Source organism: Megalobrama amblycephala, linkage group LG2, assembly GCF_018812025.1.
Source record: "Megalobrama amblycephala isolate DHTTF-2021 linkage group LG2, ASM1881202v1, whole genome shotgun sequence".
Classification (NCBI taxonomy): Eukaryota; Metazoa; Chordata; class Actinopteri; order Cypriniformes; family Xenocyprididae; genus Megalobrama; species Megalobrama amblycephala.
This window is the reverse complement of record NC_063045.1, coordinates 42,676,999-42,703,930: the sequence shown is the minus strand read 5'-3', so window position 1 is coordinate 42,703,930 and position 26,932 is coordinate 42,676,999. Positions and strand designations below refer to the sequence as shown.

At 37.0% G+C, this 26,932-nt stretch overlaps 1 protein-coding gene across 1 annotated transcript; it reads right to left on the bottom strand.

Moving 5' to 3' along the window:
- Positions 1–6,932: 6,932 nt before the first annotated feature.
- Positions 6,933–7,829, bottom strand: LOC125259191 (transcriptional and immune response regulator-like). Its single transcript, XM_048176646.1, has one exon. The coding sequence runs from the start codon at positions 7,688–7,690 to the stop codon at positions 7,388–7,390; it is 303 nt and encodes a 100-aa protein (XP_048032603.1). The 5' UTR covers positions 7,691–7,829; the 3' UTR covers positions 6,933–7,387.
- Between the last annotated feature and the right edge of the window lie 19,103 nt (positions 7,830–26,932).

The window sequence follows — 26,932 nt, the reverse complement described above, 5'->3', positions numbered from 1 at the left end:
GGGTAACACATGCCAATCTTTGTAGTTGACTAGTTATCATGTAGCCTAAATATATTATTTTCTGCCATTGAACTCCATAAAAGCAGAACTCAGTAAATCAGACGGGACTAAGAGTATGAATAATATTCCCACAAAGTCTGTCTCTGGGGCATTTTTTCCATCTTATACCGAAAGACATCCACATTTGGTCTGACGTTTGATTTCCAAGGAAGAATTTAGTCCTCGTGGGGATTCAGGACAGTCTGACCCAATGAAAGGATCGAATGTATAATATTGTATTCAGTATAGCTTTCATCTTCATTCCAGATTAAACCAGTTATGGATTTATAAGAGAGGGGAACTTGAAGTTCAACCAAGTGTTGTGTCATAGTTCCTTTTATCAATCTGTGGGCAGTGCTGCTTTTCAGTGAGTCACTCCGGACAGTGACCCTTCCAGAGCATCTGAAGTATATACAAGGACACAAACACTCCCCACAAACACTTTGCACAGTCAAATTCATTGCTCCCATCTTTAACTACTATGTACACTCGAAAAAATTCTGGGTTAAATATGGACAAAACCAGGGATTGGGTTGTTTTCACCCAACCATTTTTTTCAAACAATTTTGGATTTATTTTTTTAGCCAGCAATATATTAATATAGTAAAAGGCAAGTTTTTGCTCACCCCCAAATAGGGGCAAATTTGTGGGGTATTTTAAGCTGAAACTTGACCAGACCAGAGACTTAAATTACATCTTGTGACAGAGGGCATAATAGGTGCCCTTTAACCCAACCTGCTGGGTTTGTCCATATTTTACCCAACTTGGGTTGTTTTTAACCCAGCATTTTTTAGTGTACTAGCATTTAATCATTTTGTACAATGCACTTATTGTGTACATACATGTTTTTTTACATTCTACTTACATTTTTAAAAGAAATCCTGCATGTAATTGCAGCTGTAACTACATCATTACACTGTTGTCCCTTCCCTTACACCTCAACCCACCCTTAAACCTACACTCTAAAAAATGCTGGGTTAAAAACAACCCAAGTTGGGTTGAAAATGGACAAACCCAGCAATTGGGTTGTTTTAACCCAGCGGTTGGGTTAAATGTTTGCCCAACGTGCTGGGTAGTTTTATTTAACTCAACTGTTGTATAAAAATTACTGTATTGCTTGCTTAAAATGAACCCAAAATATGCTGGAAATTATCATTAATATGTTTAATAAATGAGCATTTATTAATAAGATAATGAATAATAAACAATAAACATTTATTAAATTGCTAATTAATAAATGAACACCTTTTGATTGTTATTGTTGCCTCTAGTAATTATGTGTCTGATTTTTAATTTCTCACCTATTTTGGATTCATTTTAAGCCAGCCATATAGTCATTTTTAATCAGTAGTTGGGTTAAATAAAACTACCCAGCAGGTTGGGCAAACATTTAACCCAACCACTGGGTTAAAACAACCCAATTGCTGGGTTTGTCCATTTTCAACCCAACTTGGGTTGTTTTTAACCAAACATTTTTTAGAGTGTACCCATAAACCTGTCCTATCCTTTATATCCCACTTCCATAGCAGTAAAAGTGTTTTAAATTACAAAAGAAAAACACAATAAGTACATTGTATCTAATGATTTAATGTAATCATTTTTATGTAAGCACATATAGCAGGGGTGGCTAGTGACGATCCTGAAAAGCCGCAGTCCTGCAGGGTTCAGCTACCTTGCAACCCTGATCAAACACACCTGAACAAGCTAATCAAGGTCTGAAGGGTTGCTAGAAGGCTATAGGCTGGCAAAGCCCCTGGAAGGCAAGCCTGCAACCTTAGCCAAAAAAGCATAACGGCTAATGCTAACGTTCTTGCTGTGGCGGTACACAGGAAAGGAGAGCAGAGGCCATTACACAGTAGGCTGAGAGGTGCCGCACGTGATTAAGTTACGCTTTCTCCAATGGTAAGAGATACAGACCTTCTCATCTCCCTATAATATACAATTTCTGAGGCAGGTGAGTTTTTATCAGGGTTGGAACTAAACTCTGCAGGACTAAAGCTCTCCGGACCAGAGTTCGCCACCCCTGACATATAGTTAAAGACACCTAATATAAAGTGTGACCAATTCATTTAAAATAACTGTTCTGGTTAATCACATTTTCAGACTGACACAATATTATTAAAAGATAAACATAAAATACAACTGGCAAAAGTCTGTACTAGGATTTTTTTCCAGCAAGCAACAAATTGAAAAATACCCACCATACACCCTAAAAAATGCTGGGTTAAAAACAACTCAAGTTGGGTTGAAAATGGACAAACCCAGTGATTGGGTTGTTTTAACCCAGCAGTTGGGTTATATGTTTGCCTAAAGTGCTGGGCAGTTTTATTAACCTCAACTATTATTTAAAAATTACTGTATTGCTTGCTTAAAATGAACCCAAAATATGTTGGAAATTAACATTTATTCATGTTTAATAAATAATTTTTAATAATTTTAATGAATATTAATTAAACATTTATTAAATTGATTATTAATAAATGTTCACCTTTTGATTATAATTGTTGCCTAGTAATTGTTTGTTTGATGTTTAATTTCCAACCTATTTTGGGTTCATTCTAAGCCAGCCATTTAGTAATTTTTAAACAATAGTTGTTAAATAGTTAATAAAACTATCCAGCACATTGGGCAAACATTTAACCCAACCGCTGGGACCGCTGTTTTTAACCCAGCATTTTTTAGAGTGTAGTATATTACTTAATTGATTATATTTAATAAATTACTGTTCAATATACATGTATTAAATGTGTAAATATAAATTATATAATATTAATACATTAGATGAATAATAATAATAATTTTAACAAAAATAAGCAACTTTCTAATATTAATAATAATACACTAAAAAATTTAAAAATTTAATTTAAAAATTTAACCCAGCAGCTGGATTTGTCCATATTTGACCCAAATTTGGGTTAAACCCAGCATTTTTTAGAGTGTATTATTAAATATATATTATATTTGATTTTTTTGTATTTTATATATTATTATTAAATATATATTAAATGTGTCGATATACAGTATCTCACAGAAGTGAGTACACCCCTCACATTTTTGTAAATATTTTATTATATCTTTTCATGTGACAACACTGAAGAAATGACACTTTGCTACAATGTAAAGTAGAGTGTAAAGCTTGTATAACAGTGTAAATTTGCTGTCCCCTCAAAATAACTCAACACACAGCCATTAATGTGTAAACCGCTGGCCAGAAAAAGTGAGTACACCCCTAAGTGAGAATGTCCAAATTGGGCCCAATTAGCCATTTTCTCTCCCCGGTGTCATGTGACTCTTTAGTGTTACAAAGTCTCAGGTGTGAATGTGGAGCAGGTGTGTTAAATTTGGTGTTATCGCTCTCACTCTCTCATACTGGTCACTGGAAGTTCAACATGGCACCTCATGGCAAAGAACTCTCTGAGGATCTGAAAAAAAAGAATTGTTGCTCTACATAAAGATGGCATAGGCTATAAGAAGATTGCCAAGACCCTGAAACTGAGCTGTAGCATGGTGGCCAAGACCATACAGCGGTTTAACAGGACAGGTTCCACTCAGAACAGGCCTCGCCATGGTCGACCAAAGAAGTTGAGTGCATGTGCTCAGCGTCATATCCAGAGGTTGTGTTTGGGAAATAGACATATGAGTGCTGCCAGCATTGCTGCAGAGGTTGAAGGGGTGGGGGGTCAGCCTGTCAGTGTTCAGACCATACGCCGCACACTGCATCAAATTGGTCTGCATGGCTGTCGTCCCAGAAGGAAGCCTCTTCTAAAGATAATTCACAAGAAAGCCCGCAAACAGTTTGCTGAAGACAAGCAGACTAAGGACATGGATTACTGGAACCAAGTCCTGTGGTCTGATGAGACCAAGATAAACGTATTTGGTTCAGATGGTGTCAAGCGTGTGTGGCGGCAACCAGGTGAGGAGTACAATGACAAGTGTGTCTTGCCTACAGTCAAGCATGGTGGTGGGAGTGTCATGGTCTGGGGCTGCATGAGTGCTGCCGCACTGGGGAGCTACAGTTCATTGAGGGAACCATGAATGAGCAGAGCATGATCCCCTCCCTTCGGAGACTGGGCCGCAGGGCCGTATTCCAACATGATAACGACCCCAAACACATCTTCAAGACGACCACTGCCTTGCTAAAGAAGCTGAGGGTAAAGGTGAAGGACTGGCCAAGCATGTCTCCAGACCTAAACCCTACTGAGCATCCGTGGGGCATCCTCAAACGGAAGGTGGAGGAGCGCAAGGTCTCTAACATCCACCAGCTCCGTGATGTCTTCATGGAGGAGTGGAAGAGGACTCCAGTGGCAACCTCTGAAGCTCTGGTGAACTCCATGCCTAAGAGGGTTAAGGCAGTGCTGGAAAATAATGGTGCATGGCCACACAAAATATTGACACTTTGGGCCCAATTTTGACATTTTCACGGTTTAGACAATAATGGCTTTGTTGAGTTATTTTGAGGGGACAGCAAATTTACACTGTTATACAAGCTGTACACTTACTACTTTACATTGTAGCAAAGTGTGATTTCTTCAGTGTTGTCACATGAAAGATATAATAAAATATTTGCAATACAGTAAGTGTACTTTAAATACATTAATATTATAACAATAATAATAAACTTTTATTATTGTTTACACAAGACCTTACTGCCTCAGTCACTGGTGTTTTTGAGAATATAGCCTACCTGAAAAGACTGCTTTCTTAGCTTAAAAACACTTCAATGTTGTTGAGTCTGTAAAAAAAAAAAAAAGAAAAAAGAAAAAGAAAAAAAAGCATTTTGAGTCAGAATAAATGAGACAGTTGCGATCCTCTGTTTGACGGTAAATAAACTGCCATTGTTGTAATAATACCTCTAGAGACAAATATGAGCTTTTAATTTCATTGAGTCAGCACTTCAGTAAACAATAGTTTTGGTCCTTAAACATAGTTATGGTAAAACACTTTTGCCTTAGTGTCATAAAATAAAGCACAATTGTGCTGTGAGAAGTGTCTGTTCACTGTATATAGACTTCTTGAAACCAGGTTAAAACTGGTAATATAGGTCATCTGATATTTATCCCTTTGCAAAAAACAACTTCATATTTCTGACCTGTAATGACATCCGCCTTTAAGAGCACACAAACTGGATTCAACTGGAAGAGACTGACTCAACGGCCAGCTAAGACTGTCAACATCAGAAAATACCCTTATCTCAGTGAACAGACACAATTAGTTCCATGACATCTGCTGTGACTCTGCTGATTTAACGTGAATGATTGGCTGAAAAGATTTCTAGCATCAAAAAGTTTACTCACCATAAAACAATACTATCTCTCAGGCCTACAAGACTATTGTTAATATTTAATCTGGATTTAAGCTATAATAAGTGGTTCTGAAACATACTTTTTCTAGGCTACTTCATTTGCCTATGGTGTATGAAGAGAATATGAAGTCTTTTGAACAGTAGGCCTATATGAGCACATGACGTTTGTCGGTGGGGCAATATGAATTTTATACATAAGAAATGTTGATTTGAATTATTTATTGTTTGTTCATGTTAGTTCGCAGGGCATTAACTAATGTTAAAGGGATAGTTCATCCAAAAATTGTGTCATCATTTACTCTCCCTCAAGTTGTTCTGAACCTGTGTCTCTGTTCTGCTGAACACAAAGATAGATATTTGGAAGAATGTTTGTAACCAAGCAGATCAATGGGGATTCAATGGGGGATGGGATCTGTTTGGTTTCAAACATTCTTCCAAATATCTTCCTTTGTGTTCAGCAGAACAAAGACATTTATACAGGTTTGGAACGACTTGAGAGAATTTTCATTTTTGGGTGAACTATATCCCTTTAACAAATAAAACTTTTAATATTAAAAATGTATTAGTAAATGTTGAAATTAACATTAACTAAGATTAATAAATTTAGGCTAATGTTGTTCATTGTTAGTTCATATTAACTAATGTAGACATAATGTAAAATGTTACCAAAAGTGTGAAGGAAAAAATATTATTCCTGCCAGGAATATATTCACTTTAATTGCAAAAAATGTTGTTTTATATCACATTGACTGTGCTATATTCATTAATAAAGAACCAATAAAATATAATTAAGAATTGTTCTAATTCTATAGACCTAATGTAGCATCGCCCCTTTTCAGTGTCATTCCACAGCATGAAGGTAAAATCTTACGGATATATGAATCTTCCCAGTCTGCTGACATGTACATCCGCTTCAAACATTACAATGCTCATGATAACTTTCATTAACAGTTCTTGAAATATACAGAGCTACCCAAATGTGGAAGTTCAAAGAACAAACTTCTAAAGATGGCTGCACGCTTGTTTCTAAGGTCTTGGAAGTCCACACGTAGCCTACCACACAAATTTATATTTACCAGAGTTTGTCCAAAATCACCCTATCATTATTACACAACCCAAAAAAATCTTTTAAACCTGAGTTTGATTTTCCAAATTTTATGATGTCCAAAAGGCACTGATTACCGAATACCAGGAATGACCCTGAAATGACTGGATTTGCCCGCAAAATTTAACAGAGCAACGGTAAATGCGACCACACCTCAAATATTATAACTCAGTACTTCATAGACTGAAATATAGGCCATACTTTAAGGCTTTTGATAATTTTGACATTTAATGTAATGTCACAAACAGTCTTCATCCTGAAGATATTATATTTATATTTCTCTATGTGCTAGTTCTGTTGAGATATTTTTTTCTTTCAATAAGCTAATTGATTATAGTCTAATTAATAGTTTTTCTTCTAATATGCTAATTGTGCTATTTTCTGTAAACATATAGGCTAATTAAAATAAAGCTGTTTTGTCAACACTGAATTTACCAGATGGAGCTGAACACTACTTTGAAAACACTAGACATTCATTCACTGAAGTATAAAAAATGTACACATTTGTTTATTTGACAGTGTTTACTCATATTGAGTGATTGGCAAGGAAAAGGAATAATCATTAGATTATCAAAACAATTTTATTAAAAAAAAAAAAAATTTCCAAGTAGATGTTACATTGCAATAGACACTGCTGATATCGAGTCTCTTCTTAATCAAATTTCGCCCGTGGCATCAGTCTATATTTCAAATGTCCTGCATGGTGTGTCAACACAAGAAGCATCAACACTCAGGTGTCTTCAAGCTCAGCCTTCGTTGCTCTTGGATCATTTCAGTCACTGGATCAGTTCTCTATTTCACAGCACACCAACACGACTCTGACAGGACACCATCAAGTTCAGCACGAAGTCTTGTAGAACACCAGCCTCCAGCATGTGCCGAGTGATCACGGTCTTTTTATCTGTGCACACATCTGCAAAGCTTCCCGACGAAAACTTCACTCATCGAAACTTCAGCGACTGGCGCGTCAGTCCAGTAATAAGCATAAATTTGTCCTTCTTGTCCTGCTGAAGAGCCATAAGCGCTTTGGAGATGCCCTCAGGATCCTGGTACAGCGTGAGGATGCTCTTGGCTCTCTCCACCGCCTTCAGGTCTCCTGCTTTTTCGAAGAGTTTCACCAGCACATCCTGGTTGATGTTCTCAAAGATGTTCGGCGACGCTTTCTTGCGGTGCGCCGTGTCGAATTTGACGCCGCTCACTGCGGGACGGACGCGACGCGAGTCTGAAGACACGTATGAAGACATGGCGGCAGAAAAGATAGTTTTCGAGATGTCTTGTGTCTGGTAGTAGCGGTTGTGCTCTCAGTGACTCCAGCTTTGAAGATAACAGCCGGTTTTATAGGGGACTGACTGACAGAGCGAGAATTCCCTTTTGAGGCGACGTCATATACACGGTTAGTGAACGCCCAACTTTAACCGCTGTTCTCAGCAGGACGCGCTGACGCAAAGATGAACTTAGCGAAGAATTCATTAAGATGTAACTGGCTCACTAAGCGAAATCTTTCGGTTCGTTTCAATTCAACTTTGTCTAACAGAGTTTCTTTTTCTTAATTGCCTGATGACAGTAGGCTAATGCGGGCTACAGCTCCAAAATAGAATATAGCAATAATGTTCTCTTCAGTTAGGCCTATATTATGCAGTTATTTATTTGCAAGAATTTATATTACTATACTATAACTGTGTATTATAGCCTATAGCTAAGTACAAATTAATCTATAGGCTAGTTTAATAATTATAATAGGCTAACAACAACAACAACAATAGGCCTATATTTCACATAAATTGCACCTAAAACCTCGATTGATTGTTAATTCTATTTAGGAAAAAAAATGGAACTATAGGCTATTACCAAAGGGTTTAGAGAGCACTTGATATTCTATTTATTCAAAATCATTTACAGTTTGCTACTAGGCTAGCTTTTGTTACCAGTTCATCAAAAAATAAAATAAAATAATTAAATATTAATAATAAAGTCTACATTATAAAGAAGGAGCGTTATTATAATCATATCTAAATTATGAATAGGTTATGGAATATGGCCATAACTCAAGTTTTGGAGTTTTCTTGCTTTACAGAAGTTGTAAATGAGTTTCTCCAGTGTATTTTGTCATACTATCTTTTTTATTGATGATGTGGGAGACACAAAGGGTGAGACCACTTGCTTAGTTCAGATGATTTCATCTGTACAAGTTTAAATGTTTAATGTCTCCTGGGAAGTACCTGCATGGCATTCACCTTCAAACTTTATGAAAATGACAAAATGTTATTTAAAATTTCAGTGAAAATGTTAAATATTTTAGCAGTTGTCTTCCTCCTGTAGGACATTACGTAGTAAACAAGCTGTTTCATTGGCAGAATGCTATCTCATCGGTGATGTTGGTTTGGGAATGAAGAACAACATGCAGCTCTCTCATTTTATGAGATAATGTTTAGAAGCACTGATTGTTCTTTCCGCATGACCGTATTTGTCCCATGCATGCATTATAGTGCATGTGCAAAGAGTACCATGCCATGAAAGCCATAAGAAAGGCTTAGCCTATATGAATTTAGGACATTATAAAAAAAGTGTTAACTTGTTAATTGTAAGTGAAAAAATGCTTTTTTTCAATTATACCTACAATGAACAATTATGGAGTATATAAAAGTATGAAAATGTTATATAAAAAAGACTTGTATGGTAAAAAAAAAAAAAAACAGAATTATATTTATAATAAGTAAAATGACAATCTACATTATAAACCAAACCCTTAATCATTACATTTTTTTTTAAATCTTACATTTGAGAGCTGGTGAAATTAAGATATTTAATAGATATTTTTGTTGAAATCTGATGGCTCAGTGAGGCCTGCATAGCCAGCAATGACATTTTCTCTCTCAAGATCCATAAAGATACTAAAAAACATATTTAAATCAATTCATGTGAGTACAGTGGTTCAATATTAATATTATAAAGCAATGAGAATATTTTTGGTGCTCCAAAAAAACAAAATAGCGACTTATATAGTGATGGTCGATTTCAAAACACTGCTTCAGGAAGCTTCGGAGCGTTATGAATCTTTTGTGTTGAATCATGATTCGGATTGCATGCCAAACTGCTGAAATCATGTGACTTTGGCGCTCCGAACCGCTGATTCAATGCTCCGAAGCTTCCTGAAGGTGTGTTTTGAAATCGGCCATCACTATATAAGTCGTTTTATTTTATATCTATTTTTTTTGTCTACAAAAATATTTTTTATCTCTATAATATTAATATTGAACCACTGTACTCACATGAACTGATTTAAATATGTTTTTTAGTACATTAATGGATCTTGAGAGAGGAAATGTCATTGCTGGCTATGCAGGCCTCACTGAGCCATCGGATTTCATCAAAAATATCTTAATTTGAGTTCCGAAGAGTAATGAAGATCTTACGGGTGTGGAACGGCATGAGGGTGAGTAATAAATGACTTTATTTTCATTTTTGGGTGAACTAACCCTTTAAATCCTGTAAGTTGCGAGGTGGGGCCTCCATGATCAGACTTGTTTGTTCAGCACATCTCACATATGCTCAGTCTGGGGAATTTGGAGGCCAAGTCAACACCTCACACTCATTGTTGTGCTCCTCAAACTATTCCTGAACAATTTTTGTTTTGTGGCATGGTGCATTATCCTGCGGAAAGAGGCCACAGCCACCAGGGAATACTGTTTCCATGAAAGGGTTTACATGGTCTACAACAACACTTAGGTAGGTGGTACATGTCAAAGTAACATCCACATGGATCTGGCTCTGCCGGCTTGTCTTCTTCCCATAGTGCATTCTGATGCCATGTGTTCCCTATAAGTGACGTGCATTCACGAGATGTAAAAGAAAACATGATTCATCAGACCAGACCACCTTCTTCCAGCAAGCCTAATATATCCCACCCACTAACAGGTGCCATGATGAAAAGATCATCAGTGTTATTCACAACTGTCAGTGTTCATAATGTTATGCCTGATCGGTGTGTGTGTGTGTGTGTGTGTGTGTTAATACATTCATTAAATTAATCTTAATTTCAGTTTTAAAAGATTAAAATGACAGAATACAGACAGATATCATTCAATGTCTAAATGTAGTTCAGTACTACATTAACAACAAAAGGGATTCACTGCACAAGATTATTCCAGTTATGAATCTAAAAGCACTTGAGAAACAGACTGTACCTTTGCCAGCTAGTGTAATCAAATTTCATAATATGTCTTTATATTTAGTTCCCACAAGCCACCAGTCCTTTCTCTATGATGGGAAAGGGAAGGGTCTATAAATACATATTTCAATAGCAAATGTGTGCTCTTACACTGATACTCAACATTTCTTAGGAAACACATTATGCTATTTTTATTACAGCAGTGTGGAGTTATCGTCAGAGGGGAACAGCTGGGAACACTGTCTGGGATCTAAGAAGGCCATAATGTTCTTTATGTAGTCTATAGGGCTTCAGTAGTGTAACATCCGGCACTGGAATGCTGTGTGAATTCAAGTTTTATATTCAAAGCGAAACTACACCATTAAAAGAATATAAATTGTACTGCTCCTTCAATAGAAGGAAGGATCACGTCACATTGACTTCCCATTTGCACATACGCTACTGATTGTATTGTTAGGGCTCTCTAATTCTGTTGACAACAGTCTCAGTTATTTACTGCTTATAATGTGGGCTGACAACCATCAACAGGAGGACACTGTTATGAAATCATGACAACAGTAACTAACAGTGACTCTTTTGTACCGACCACATTTCTATTTCCTTCACATGCCCTTCCTATACAGTCAACAATGAAAAAGAAGTCCTGGCTGGAAAATCTGTTTCTATGCCCATACCACTCAGCCATTCTATTTTTTAGGTATTATTTTATTTTTTATTTCCTCTTAGAAATAATAGCCTACATTTTGTCTACCTCACTTGGTTTAGCAAATTTAAACACTTTGTCACAACTTGATCTGACTCAGACTGAATAAATATAAACTCCTCAATGTGCACACAGTTAATGCTTTGAGAACAGCGCTCTCTAGTGGCTGAAAAGAGAGGGGTTACATTTACTGATAATTATAGGTGATCATCCAGTTTCTGACCGTGAAAAAACTCGAAGGAAGCATCAAAACATTTAGGGTCCATCTCAATCAGGTCCATAGTTCAGAAGTCAGGGCACTGATCAAGGATCATTTTAAAGGCTGTCTCAATTGCAAAATCCTTCCAGTGCACTAAACATTTGCTCCCTAAAAAAAATCCCACAATGCACTGTGAAAAACAGGGAGCATCGAAGCTCACTATGATCCCTTAAAGGAGCAATGTGTAAATTTTAGGAGGATATATTGACAGAGATTCAATATTATATACATAACTATGTTTTCAGTGGTGTATAAAGACCTTAATGAACCATTATGTTTTATTACCTTAGAATGAGTCATTTCTATCTACATTAACAACCTTACATGTCAAGTCGGCATTTTATTCCGGCATGTTTCTACAGTAGCCCTAAATGGACAAACTGCTCTACAGAGCGCGTTTGCTTGACTGGCTACTCTCTTCTGTCTCAGACAATGACATATTTGTCCTGTGTTGGCTACCGTAGCTTCGCTATATTGCAATTCACAACCTCACATCTAGATGCCGCTAAAAATGTACACACTGTACCTTTAAAGGTGCCCTAGAATTAAAAATTGAATTTATCTTGGCATAGTTAAATAACAAGAGTTCATGGAAATGACATACAGTGAGTCTCAAACACCATTGTTTCCTCCTTCTTATATAAATCTCATTTGTTTAAAAGACCTCTGAAGAACATGCGAATCTCAACATAACTTCGACTGTTACGTAACAGTCGGGATCATTAATATGTACACCCCCAATATTTGCATATGCCAGCCCATGTTCAAGGCATTAGACAAGGGCAAAACGTCTGGATGTGTACAGCTGAATCATCAGACTAGGTAAGCAAGCAAGGACAATAGCGAAAAATGGCAGATGGAGCAATAATAACTGACATGATCCATGATAACATGATATTTTTAGTGATGTTTGTAAATTGTCTTCCTAAATGTTTCGTTAACATGTTGCTAATGTACTGTTAAATGTGGTTAAAGTTACCATCGATTCTTACTTTATTCACGGAGACAAGACTGTCGTTATTTTCATTTTTTAAACACTTGCAGTCTGTATAATTCATAAACAACTTCATTCTTTATAAATCTCTCCAACAGTGTGTAATGTTAGCTTTAGCCATGGAGCACAGCCTCAAACTCATTCAGAATCAAATGTAAACATCCAAATAAATACTATACTTACGCGATTAGACATGCTGCATGACGAACACTTTGTAAAGAACAATTTTGAGGGTTATATTAGCTGTGTGAACTTTGTTTATGCTGTTAAAGGCAAGCGCGAGCTCCGTGGGTGGGGGAGCACGAGCAATTAAAGGGGTAGCAGCCTGAATCGGCTCATATTTAATGATGCCCCAAAATAGGCAGTTAAAAAAATGAATAAAAAAAAATCTATGGGGTATTTTGAGCTGAAACTTCACAGACACATTCACGGGACACCTTAAACTTATATTACAAAAAGACGTTCTACGGCACCTTTAACGGAAGTTCTGAAAAGAGAAACATGCACATCAGCTCACTACACTTAATGACACGCCATAGATGTTTTGAAAAAAACAAACAAACAATTAATTATATTTCAACATAAAAATACATCACTTGACAGGTACTGAACATAATCTAACATTTATCATTAATTTATAGCTGAAATATTGCAGGTAGGCCTATATGTAAATCAAAGTATTTTTCATAGTGTAGGCTGCTTTAAATTACATTAAAAACGTAAATGCCAGAAAAAAAAAAATCAGTTCTGCTGCTGTTCATAAATACCAGTAGTGATGTTGACAAGGAGCCTGTTGTCATGCTACCATCAGTGTCCCAATGTGTAGCAGGCCAGGGTCCTTACTGTCCTTACCAGTGCCCAAATTTGTGTACACAATATACTGATTTAGGAGCTAGGGAGCTGACTGAGAAGCATAGTCATATACTGATTTTGAAAATGATGTAGGACAATGTGTGAATTATTCGATGATTTTCACTTTTTAAAAGAATTTCTGTCAGTAATTCTGTTGAGGTTCTTTTTGTCTGAACATCAAATATGTTAATACTATCTGTTAATAACTAGGGGTGAATTTGGGTGATTGGGAGACTTTTTACCATTGAGATGACTTGGAAAAAGTGTCCCAATCAACCTGAATTCACCCTGTGTTAAAAACACAAGTTAAATGTGTTGCTTACGTGTTGCCATGGATGTTGTTATGGAAACTAGTGCAGCCCTTGTTAGTGAACTACTCTTTATGGTTTTAGCGATAAGGGAATTTTTAGTTTACACTGTGGGAAGAATAAATTATGATTCTGACTCAAGCCTGCATTTATTCGATAAGAACCACCTGCTGTTGTGTATGTCAAGTAAGCAATGATGTGTGTGACCTGTTTTTTTTTTTTTTAGGATTATGCTGCGAGTGCCTCACTAGCTGAGGTGGCTTCAGCCCACAAGTGGAGCCGCATGGAGCATGACAAGCTCCCAAGTGCTCCTGTTCCCCAGTTATCTGCCTCCCTTTCTGGCTAGCTTTGACCCTACAACCCTCGACCATAGAAAGAAAGTGAAAGGGCTTTTCACACTCGAAGTAGCCTTTAGTTAACACTGGGTCATTGTAAACCCCATGATAGTATTTAAACAAACTCTGTGTTTTGGGATTAACTTTGAGTTGACAAAAGCAAACCAATCCAATCAGGTTTTGTTGGTACCTTGACACTGATCATCAACTTTCTCAGTCAACTCAGGCTTTGATCATGGTGCGTGTGCACGTGACAGTGTGCCATCAGTAGCGAATAGCCAATCACACGTCTTGAAACATAGAGAATTGCAACATGTTCTCCAACCTATATGCCTATATAGGTTGTTTGTCACTTCCCTGAAATACGACCCATAGGAGCGTTTACTAAAGTTGCGGCCCCTATCGACAACAGGACACTTTCATTTTAATGCATTGTACCCTTTTATCTGCATCATAAAATGTATATGCACTATAAATCATTAAGGCTAGGTTTAGGGGTGGGGTGGGTGTACTCGTTAATAAAAATTAAAAAAAAGAGTTTTGCTAAATGGAAATAGGACAAAAGGTGTAAAAAGTCCACACACTGCATTTAAATGAACGCGCATTTTGATTGGTAACGACAGTCATATGTCATTTCTTGATGACAGACGTAACACGACACTGTCATTATTTTTACACCAGCAATAAGGTGCTTGAAAAACGACCTATAAGGTTGTTTGTTTGTTTGTTTTTTTTGGAGGACAGTCTGGAGAAACTGCAATTCACTTTATGTGCTGCCTGTATTGAAGACTTCAGATGCAAAAGCCTTCAGTAATTCCACTTTAATGGCAATAGGTCCTTTTCATTGCCATTAAAGTGGCTTTTTTGTGCCTGGGCTTTAGGAGAGGCTTCTTTGCATGCATGCCATTCCTCTGCAGTGTACGCCATATTGTGTCACGGGAAATAGTCACCCCAGTTTGTCTTTCTACTTCTTTAGATAACTGCAGTGAACTTGCTTGCCGATTTTCTTCAACCCTTCTCATCAGAAGATGCTCCTGTCGAGGTGTTAACTTCTGTGGACGACCTGGACGTCTCTGTGAGATGGTTGCAGTTCCATCTTTTTTACATTTTTGTATCACTTTTGCTACAGTATTCTGACTGATAAGTAAAGCTTTGCTGATCTTCTTGTAGCCTTCACCTTTCTGGAGTAAAGAAATGATTTTCTTTCTCAGGTCTTGTGACATTTCTCTTCCATGTGGTGCCATTGCTGACAGCATGAAATGGGAAGGGGTTTTAACACCCTTTTATAGTCAACTGTCTGCTGGACACCTGTGTAATGAATAATTAGTCTCACCTGTGATGATGAATTCTTGTTAAATTAGACATTTGTAGTCTAAAATTTAGCTTTGCTCCAGAGACTTTCAGTGGGGTGTACTCATTTTTGCATCACCCTAATTTGAGTAAAACTGAAAATGTTGTTCTCTAAGTTATATTATTAACCTTTCTTTCATGTTATAAGTTAAACAGATGTTATATAAAACTTAGTCTTTTCAACATTTTGGAAATTGTTTTGTGTTCATTGAAATATTGTTTAAAATGTTACTTTTCAAAGGGGGTGTACTCAATTATGCTGAGCACTGTATAATAAATGTATATAGTCGCCCTGACATATAGTCGCCCTGAGGCTCCTACAAATGTCATTTCTGTTTCTTCTGAACCCACTACGGTCCCAGAGCTCCCTGTCATAACCTTGGGTCAAACATCTACTGTCATCTACTGTCTCCCACACTTCAAAATGAATAAAATTAATAAACAGAGCTGAGATATTTCGATTGATCATGTCCTATTATTATTATTGTGATATTGCCATTTTAAAAAAAGAAGTCTACATTGGATGTGACACAAGGTGGACAGATAAATTACTTGTCACTGGAAACTCATGGTGCTTTGACTCTGGAGGACACACAAGAATATAAGTATATAAACAACAAATGTGTTGGTTATGTTGGGGTTTTTTTTTGCCTTCAGTTGAATTGACAAATGAAAACAGTGTAGTGAATAACAGTTTCTTCACAGTTGAATTATAAAATATACGCGAAAGAAAAAAGAACACTTTTGATTGGATTCTTTCAGCTGCTGTGGTTGCCATGGATTCCTGCTATGGCCTGAATATAAGAGGAGCAAACAATGGAAAGGGAATACACGGTGATGTGCTAATCAAGGTTACTCCATCACAAAAAGTCAGAATTAAACCCTTTATATATCCTACTATGTCTTATCTACAACCCCTAGAGGATGTTCACCCCAATTATTATTATTTTTTTTTTTACCTTATAGCAAATAAATCAAAGATATGACACAAAAGAAGCTTTGTTCAATAGCTGAATAGCTGTTGGACTTGGCTTATTAAAAGGAAACATGGCCCCAACATGAGTTGTCATTTAAAACGATGGAAAAGATTATACAACTCCTTCAACAAGAAATTTTAACATGAAGTGTGGCCAAAGAAGTTGGTTGCTCCCGTGAGCTGTGTCTAAAATGTGTATAGTATAAACTCAAGGTTATAAAAGGAAAACAGAAGGAAGAACAGACCAAGGAAGACACCAAAGTGTCAGGATAGAAAACTCAAAGCAATAGGCCCTGAAAATAGAAAATGCAAAACAAATGAAAAACAAATAATTGGAAACGTAAGTCAGCATATATGTCAGAGCTGTAAGAAACTGTCTGAATGAAATGTGATTTACATACAGAAAAGTCAAATGAACACCAGCACTAACACCTTAACAGAAGAATACAGTGGGCTAAAGAAAAGCAATCATGGAGGGTGCCGTTCAGATGAAACGTAAAGATGACTGCCTGAAGAAAACAATCAAATTTCCCAACTCTCAAAAATTTATAATATGGGATTGTATGTCAGGTAAAGGACCAGGGGAGATGGCAATCATTACCTCAACAGTCAATGTGCAGGTGTACATTGATATTTGGGACACTTTTCTCATTCCATCAATAGAAAATGGGTTTGGTGATGAAGAAGTCATGTTTCAGGATGATAATGGATCTTGCCACAGAGCGCAGAGTGTTAAAGCTTTTCCTCAGGAAAGACAAAGGCATATGGAACAGTCTGGATCTCAATCCATTTGAAAATGTATGGTGAAAAAAAAAAGATTCATTATTTTGTTTTTCATTAGTGAAGTCCATGCCTCCAAGAATTCAGGCTGCCATAAAAGCCAGTGGAGGAGCAATGTATGTTTTCTGTTAATGCTTCCATAATTTTCCTCAACAATGAGTGATTCCATACTTTTTTCTTATACTTGAGCTGGAGAAAAACATGCCATTAATAATAATAATAATAATATAATATATATATATATTATATATATATATACATACATACATACATACACACATACATACATACATACATACACACACACACACACACACATATACAGGTGCTGGTCATATAATTAGAATATCATCAAAAAGTAGATTTATTTCAGTAATTCCATTCAAAAAGTGAAACTTGTATATTATATTCATTCATTACACACAGACTGATATATTTCAAATGTTTATTTCTTTTAATTTGGATGATTATAACTGACAACTAAGGAAAATCCCAAATTCAGTATCTCAGAAAATTAGAATATCGTGAAAAGGTTCAATATTGAAGACACCTGGTGCCACACTCTAATCAGCTAGTTAACTCAAAACACCTGCAAAGGCCTTTAAATGGTCTCTCAGTCTAGTTCTGTAGGCTACACAATCATGCACTCAAAAAAATAACTTGTTGGTCTAACTTAATTCAATTATGACACCTATTTCCACACAGTTGAACTGATTTATTTGAACTTAAGATAGGTTAATTGTACTGATGAGTAAAATTCATGCTAATTGAATGAGATCACACCAGTTTCATTTGACATATTCTGTGAATGTTTCCTGAACATAATTCATTCTTGTTGATCCAACCAGTGCTATTGCAATTCAGACTGGTGCCCTCGTGCAGTGTTGCTCAAGTTTTCTGCACTTTTAAGGAAATGGAAAGACCTGTTAGTGTTTAAGTGTTTAATGTTTAGTTATTTTGAACATTTAAAAGAGTTTGTAGCGTATATATATAAAAAATTTTTTGTTACCATCATGGTGAAGATGTGCGCTTGTGCTTAGGTTGTGAGTAGCTGTTGTACATAGACATACATGTTTCATGACCATTGAGAGGAATAAAGCTGATGACCATATGTAGACTGTGTAAATTATGTGCTGGCCCTCAAACTAATTTATTTATATTTCTATAAAAACTAAACTAAAATATCACTTTTTCATATGCTAAGTAACATTTATAGCATGCAAGTAATGATCAGGTAAAGAACTTCTCATCACTGGCTTTAGCACAGTTAAAGCTTGTTGAGAACAACATAGATTTATTTCATGCAGCCACCCATAGCCTAACCACAAGGTCTACACTTCAGCATAATGGTAACCTCAAAAAAATCGACATAACAAACTCTTTTAAATGTCAAATATAACTGAACATCAAACTTTAAAAGGTATTTCCCTTTACTAAAAACACATTAAACAGCACTTAAGTTCAACATTTACTGTCCTGATCTTTCCCTACGCAAAGCATGCTGGGAACTAGAAATCCACTGCCCAGTTTCAATCAATGCAACATAAATGATTCATGTCATCCCAACACAAATGGTTTAGGTTAACCTAACATTTTGCAAATTTAATTTCATTTAACGTAATACAATTGAGTGCAAATGCCAATTAAGTAAAAAACTAAAGATTTGTGTTGGTTCAGCTTATTTTATTTAAATAAACTGAACAAGCAGCTAGAATCATTTTTTTGAGTGTGGGGAAGACTGCTGACTTGACAGTTGTCCAAAAGACAACCATTGACACCTTGCACAAGGAGGGCAAGACATAAAAGGTAATTGCAAAAGAGTCTGGCTGTTCACAGAGCTCCGTGTCCAAGCACATTAATAGAGAGACGAAGGGAAGGAAAAGATGTGGTATAAAAAAAAGTGTACAAGAAATAGGGATAACCACACCCTGGACAGGATTGTGAAACAAAACCCATTCAAAAATGTGGGGGAGATTCACAAAGAGTGGACTGCAACTGGAGTCAGTGCTTCAAGAACCACTACACACAGACATATGCAAGACATGGGTTTTAGCTGTTGCATTCCTTGTGTCAAGCCACTCTTGAACAACAGACAGCGTCAGAAGCGGCTAAAGACAAAAAGGACTGGACTGCGGTTGAGTGGTCCAAAGTTATATTCTCTGATGAAAGTAAATTTTGCATTTCCTTTGGAAATCAGGGTCCCAGAGTCTGGAGGAAGAGAGGAGAGGCACACAATCCACGTTGCTTGAGGTCCAGTGTAAAGTTTCCACAGTCAGTGATGGTTTGGGGTGCCATGTCATCTGCTGGTGTTGGTCCACTGTGTTTTCTGAGGTCCAAGGTCAACGCAGCCGTATACCAGGAAGTTTTAGAGCACTTCATGCTTCCTGCTGCTGACCAACTTTATGGAGATGCAGATTTCATTTTCCAACAGGACTTGGCACCTGCACACAAAGCCAAAGCTACCAGTACCTGGTTCAAGGATCATGGTATCCCAGTTCTTAATTGGCCAGCAAACTCGCCTGACCTTAACCCCATAGAAAATCTATGGGGTATTGTGAAGAGGAAGATGCTATATGCCAGACCCAACAATGCAGAAGAGTTGAAGGCCACTACCAGAGCAACCAGGGCTCTTATAACACCTGAGCAGTGCCACAGACTCCATGCCATGCTGCATTGCTTCAGTAATTCAGGCAAAAGGAGCCCCAACTAAGTATTGAGTGCTGTACATGCTCATACTTTCATACTATTCATGTTCATACTTTTCAGTTGGCCAAGATTTCTAAAAAAATCCTTTCTTTGTATTGGTCTTAAGTAATATTCTAATTTTCTGAGATACTGAATTTGGGATTTTCCTTAGTTGTCAGTTATAATTATCAAAATTAAAAGAAATAAACATTTGAAATATATCAGTCTGTGTGTAATGAATGAATATAATATACAAGTTTCACTTTTTGAATGGAATTAGTGAAATAAATCAACTTTTTGATGATATTCTAATTATATGACCAGCACCTGTATATACATTATATAGCCTATATTATATATACACACATATATTAATATTATTACACTATGGGCCCTATTTTAACGATCTAAACGCAAAGTGTAAAGCGCACGGCGCAGGTGCACTCAGGGCGTGTCCAAATCCACTTTTGCTATTTTAACAACGGAAAAATGGTCCGTGCGCCGGGGCACATTTTTGAAATGGGTTGTCCCTATTCTCTTAATGAGTAATGGGCGTAACGTTCAATAAACCAATCAGAGTGTCATCTCCCATTCCCTTTAAGAGCGAGATGCGCTCGCGCCATGGCGGATTGCTATTTACATGGCGGAATTTGTTGGCGGAAAAGCTGAACGATTTTCAAGCGAATAAACTGATCTGCTCGTGCGCGAAGTTAAAGCGGGCTTGCAAATGCAGGCTTTCAAATAGTTCCGCGCGATGAGTCAGTTAATATATTTGTGTGTGTATTGGCACGATTGTTCAATTAATTAGCCAATTTCGTTCATCATTATAAGTAGTAATAGGCTGAATTGAAACTAGGTAGCCTAATTCTAATACACGCAATGACTATTCATCATTACATTTTTATATTTATGTAGCCTACACAATAATATTCTTTTACACTGTAATCCTTTTGTTTTTAATATTTGGCATGTTTGTGTGATGCGCATCCCTGTGTGTAATAAACAAAGTCAACACGCACTGTGGACGCGCCCAGAGGCGCAGTTTCTACCAACGCGCTCTAACAAAAAAATATTGCGCCATTGACTTTAGACTTTAGATCAGGTTTGAGTTGGTCTATGGCACAGTCTATTTTCAGATCCTTAAAATAGCAATGCGCCGGCAATGCACCTGAACACACCTCTTTTTTAGACCAGCACGCCCATGGGCGCACTAACTGGCGCAAATGCATTTACCAATTTAAGGACGTGGCGCTGAACGGGAAAACGCGAACGGCGCCGGACGCAAACTAGCAAACACACTTGCGCTGCGCTTTGCGTCGCATTGCGCCGGGTGTATTATAGGGCCCTATATGTTAATACACTATATATAGAGTACAGTATATATTAATATTAAATATACTTTAATTAATATTGTTTTTAATCATTTATAAGTGATATTTAATTGTTCATGAAGGCTGGAAATGAAAAATGCCTTATATTCAGGTGTGCAGAATTATTAGGCAGGTTTTCTTTTACAGGCAAAATGAGCCAAAAAAGAGATTTAACTCAGACTGAAAAGTCAAAAATGATTAAATACTCATGAGAAGGATGCAATACTAATGCAATACTAGAAACTGCAAAGTTAAAGCATGACCAAGGGACAGCAAAATGCTCATTGGGTCAGCGGGGTCATACAAAAACAGGTGGAAAAGAAAAGACACGTTAACCGCAAAAGAATTAAGAATTAAGGTGAAGAATTAAGTGTGAAACCATCAGGAACCCTTTAGTCTCCAGCGTCACCATTTTCCAGAACTGCAACCTACCTGGAGTCTCCAGAAGTGCAAGGTGTCAGGATCTCAGAGACTTAGGTTAGCTAAAGAATCCTAAAAAATGGCCCGCTCTTAATAAGAATCACAAGCTGAAGTGTTATAAAATACATGAAGACTGGGTTTTTATAGGCCTTATAGACAGACAGCTTGAGAGTGACTCCTGAAGGACCAGCACCACATCCTCTTGTACCACTGTTTGAAGAATTTATCTTCCAAAATCTGACAGTAAGGTGTGGGAGTTCACTTTTAATCCATCTCTTATCCTGAAATGTCTTGCAGAGATGGACCAAAAATGATCTTCCAAAACATCCTTGATGTTCCTTGATTAACATCCTTTAAGTGTGGTGATTCCATAATGTTTGCTAGGTGTTGTATTAGCCAATATACAGAAGACAGATATGACATGGGGGTGAGTAAATGCAGAATTTTGGGTGAACTATCCCTTTAAGATACAGCAGTGTGATTTGATTTAATACAACGTACATTTATAAAACATGATGCCAAATAGCAGAAATTAACATCTAAATTGGATTTTGTAACATCTTTTAACAAGTTGTTAAGAGTGATTAAACATTCTATTTACCATATGATTCAAGAAGTATTTTCCTCATCTATGAAAATACTGGCTCTCAGTTCTAATTTTTTTCTAACTCAGTGAAGTACATGTAGGAAAAGAGGCCACATTTGTTCAATTGGCAGTTTTAAAGGTCCCGTTCTTCGTGATCCCATGTTTCAAACTTTAGTTAGTGTAGTGTGTAATGTTGTTGTTAGAGTATAAATAAAATCTGTAAAATTTTAAAGCTCAAAGTTCAATGCCAAGCGAGATATTTTATTTAACAGAAGTCGCCTACATCGAACGACCAGTTTGGACTACATCCCTCTACTTCCTTCTTTAATGACGTCACTAAAACAGTTTTTTGACTAACCTCCGCCCACAGGAATACACAAGAGTTGCGTTTGTAGAGTGTGTTTGTCGCCATGTCGTCGAAACGCTGTTATTTTCATCCCGCAGTCCAATCACCGGGTCTGATTCCGGCTCAAATTGATAGGGTAAAATTAAAGACATGTTTACAATAACACTGAGCGCGTGCATCTCCACGTTATGGTAAGAGGCGTGACCTTTCCGGGCAAGGAGCGCTCAGAGCTGTCGAATCACAACACAGGAACCGCTGGCACAATCAGAACTCGTTACGGATTTCTGAAGGAGGGACTTCATAGAACAAGGAAGTCATCAGCCCGTTTTTATGACAGTGGAAACAGCGGTATACAGATAAGTAAATTATGTGAAAAATACTGTGTTTTTTTACACGCGAAACATGAACACATGTTATATTGCACACTATAAACACAATCAAAGATTCAAAAAAACCACGAAAAACGGGACCTTTAAAATCTCTAAATCAGCAAATGCAAGTGAAACACCAAGTGAGACAGCAGGTGGAGCTGTTTACACATTTCTCTCTGAACATATGAAATGCTCAGATCAGGCTTGTACTGTAAATGATAACATGATTTCTCTGCTAAGCATTTTTTGAACACTTTATTAATTAAATGTAATTGTGTGCACAGTATAACCCACAACAGTGTAGTAACATTCTAAAAATCGGCACAAAAAAAAGCATGATCTCATTCTTAAAATATTTTTAAAAACTCCAACAGGATCAAGCAACAGTCTTCAAATTAAAAAATCCTTTATAATTTGTTCAGTAATACAGTAAAATAGTCAGGGACTAGGTCATCTTGCAGAGGGGTGGAATTTAATAGTTTTAATGAAAACATTTTTAAAAGCATTAATCGAAGCTGAAGGATCACGTAACTATTGTTGTGCATGTCTCGCCTAAAAACACCCTTTAGCAGTCACAATCCAGCCTCAAGAGTGCAAGCTGCACTTACTGTGTACAAGTCAAACTCTTATAATTTCGTTCTCTTGTAAGATACACCAGTACATGGCCATGTGGGGGATGAGCTTTCAGAAGGATTCTCAACTAGACAACAGCCTTGACAAAGACAGTCCCATTTAAAGAGAAATACATCACAAAGAACAGCCAAAAGTAGCCATGCCAGTATGTGTGGGTGGTCAATAATGCTCACGCAAACCCTTTATTCCAAAATGGACAATTGCTAGAATCCAACTGTTCGGCTATTGCTATTAAGCACACACGCATCTCAAGTAAATAAAAACCAAGCTTCTTTTTGACAAAATGTTATGTGCACAGAATTCGATCATTCAAAAAAAACTGGAAATTAAATTTATTTACACTATAGCTCTAAAGTTTGGGGTCAGTACGTTTTTTTTATTTTATTTTTTTATAAATAATTCAACATAAATGTTTCTTGAGCAACACAGAATGATTTCTGAAGGATCATGTGAAACACTGAATACTGGAGTAATGATGCTGAAAAGTGTTGCATCAAAGGAATAAATCACATTTTAAAACGAACAGTTCTTTTAAATTGTAATATTTCACAATATTACTATTTTACAGTATTTTCAGTAAATGAATACAGCATTGGTGAGCATGAGACTCTTTCAAAAACATTAAAAAGTATTATTGAGCCAAGCTTTTGAACAGTTAACGGCTAAGTGCTTTCAAATGATAAACCTCCTGCCGTTATTATAAGTACACTCACAGTATGCATTACTTAAGATGTTTAAGTTAATTATCTTGAGAACAAATATCAGGTGAATGACATTCATTGTCAATTCAATTCTGCTCAGATTTAATGTAAACAGTTTTTAATAATCTCCTATAGCCTACATGTGGAAGGCCTTCTCTCACTTCCTGAAATGTTTCTTGTATTCAGCTCTTCTAATAGCTCACCACCAATGTTTTTTTGACTGTGGGTTGATTTCTTATACTCATCTTCCTGTACATCAGGGGAGCCGATGTGTGCAGTATATTGAATGTGACCACATTACTTTTCTTTCTTTCTTTCTCTCTCTCTCTCTCCATTTACTGAAGAAAACATGAGTGACGCTCGCCTTCACAATGCTACTGAGATCAGACATGAAAGTGGGAAAAAATAGATTTTTAAAAGCATCCGTTGTTATCAGATTACAAAAGCATTATTACAGGTACAGATAAATGATCCCTCAGATTAAATACTCGACATGATGACTGTCTTTCATCTATTGGATTAGATAATCCCATTTCTCATTGAGCATAATGGATGAGACTGGCTTACATTAAATAAGCCAGTTTGCTGTTAGTACAATAACATCTATGCAGGGACAATGTGCTTTCAGGAGATTATAAAAAATGAGCTTGTGAAGCAAATCACAGCAACACTGACAGCAACGAGCTTGATAAACCGCTACAATCCACCTTACCTAGAGAAAGCAATGTTAGCTGCACTGTGAAGTGTGACCCTGAACCTGCAACACCTCACTATTCAACAAGAGGGCGCTCACCACTTGAAATACTCGCTTGAGTTTATTTAAAGTATCACTGCAGAAAACTCATCTTTGATAGCCCAAATTACATATTTAAAAATAATTATATTAACCTTTAAAATAGCTTGAATGTAACTGAGGAACCGTGGATATGCAAATTAGTCCCCGGCCTCATCCACTCAATCACACTAGCTTGGACGACACGGTCAAATGTAGTAAACTCTACACAATGCCTGGCAAGTGGAAATATTGGTTTAATTCAGGTACTGTATATCTTTTTTGAACCAGAAACTGATTAAGAAGATGATGATGAAGAGCGAATTATACAGGTCCGTCTACAAGTCGATGTATCAAAATGGTAATGAGTTTTATGCAGGGCCTATCGCTCTCTACAACGTCGGATTATCCTTTGGCTTGAATATATTATCAAACGGCTAATAATGTGTTGCTAATGTTACACAAACCATGTTCCCGTTCGCCATCAGACAGCTGCCTTCTAAAAATCAGTATCCTTGAAAACGCTTTGAAGATCACAGAACGTAAGTGGAGAAAAGCCCCGCCCTGCACGTTGACAGGATTGGTTATGTTTGTGACGGTAGGAAACGGGCGGGTATAAACCGCGTTTTTAAGACCAAGGGCAAATTCCAAACTGAAAGGAGCATCCCTATGCTCTACTCCGAAGGGCAGAGACCTTGAAGTGGAGACTTTTGAGGGAGCAGGACACTTGTGTGCCATTATGTAGCCGTTTGGAATGCACTTGGCGAAAGGAGCAATCCGCTTGTTAAGTCGTGACGTAAGGAACGCCGTTTCCGGGTCCAAGCCTCGACTCGTTTCACTTGAGAATGCCATCGACGGCCGTTTATGAGTGCTATTTATTCATATTAAACATCAATCATTTTAAAAAGTTAAACATTTTAAATACTTACAGTCTACACAACAGTCTCCGTGCTCACAGCATCACAGATATTAATATTTTAACGATTTATAAAATTACATATAAATCATTGTCTGGCCATCTGGAATTTTGGTATGGAGATAAAAGTTATAATTATATATTTTTTGTAGTATTACACCACATTGTGTATGTATATTAGCACCATTTGTTGTTTTCTTGTGGTATGAGATAGAGCGTTAGGACCCGGAAGCGCTGCCGCGTGACGTCAGACTTAACAACCAGATAGAGTACCTCAGGGATGACGTGTTTTTGTAGGCAAAACCCGGAAGCGAGTTAGCATTTTAGGACTTCCGGTTCCATCGCCTCAAAGTCAATGAGTTTTTTGAATTGGGTTTTGCTAAATCGCCTCAAATAAGGTCTGTGGTTAACAAAGCCTCTAAATATTTTTACGTTTTGACAAAACACACCAGTTATAACCCGCTTGTGATTTTTTAAACCTTTATTGTGTCTTAAAAACGGCGGTTGCTAACAAGTTTCTAAAAAGGACTACTTCCTTTGGTGGGGACTTTATACGTCATCATGACAAACAGGACATTTGGACAGCATTTCTCATGAAAAAGTGGATAAGTATTCATACACAGCACAGATCATAATCAGCGAGCATGTTTTTAAATAAAGTTGTTTTTTAAATAAAGTTTGAAGAAGCTTGGTGGTGGTGACTTTGATCCGCGACTATGGTGTGCTGTAGTCCGTTTATAGCCTACTGTTAGCTTTTTATATGTGACAACTTCCGGGTTGGCCTACAAAAACACGTCATCTCTGAGGTACTCTATGAAAGACAACGTCATTTCTTCATTATCTTCACCTGGGATGTTCCCATGACAACACAGCACAGGATTCAGTTGTACACTTTTGTTTGGAACACCCTACAAATGGTGTCCCCTTGTCGAAATGCCCTTCAAGGGTGCAAAAATGCAGT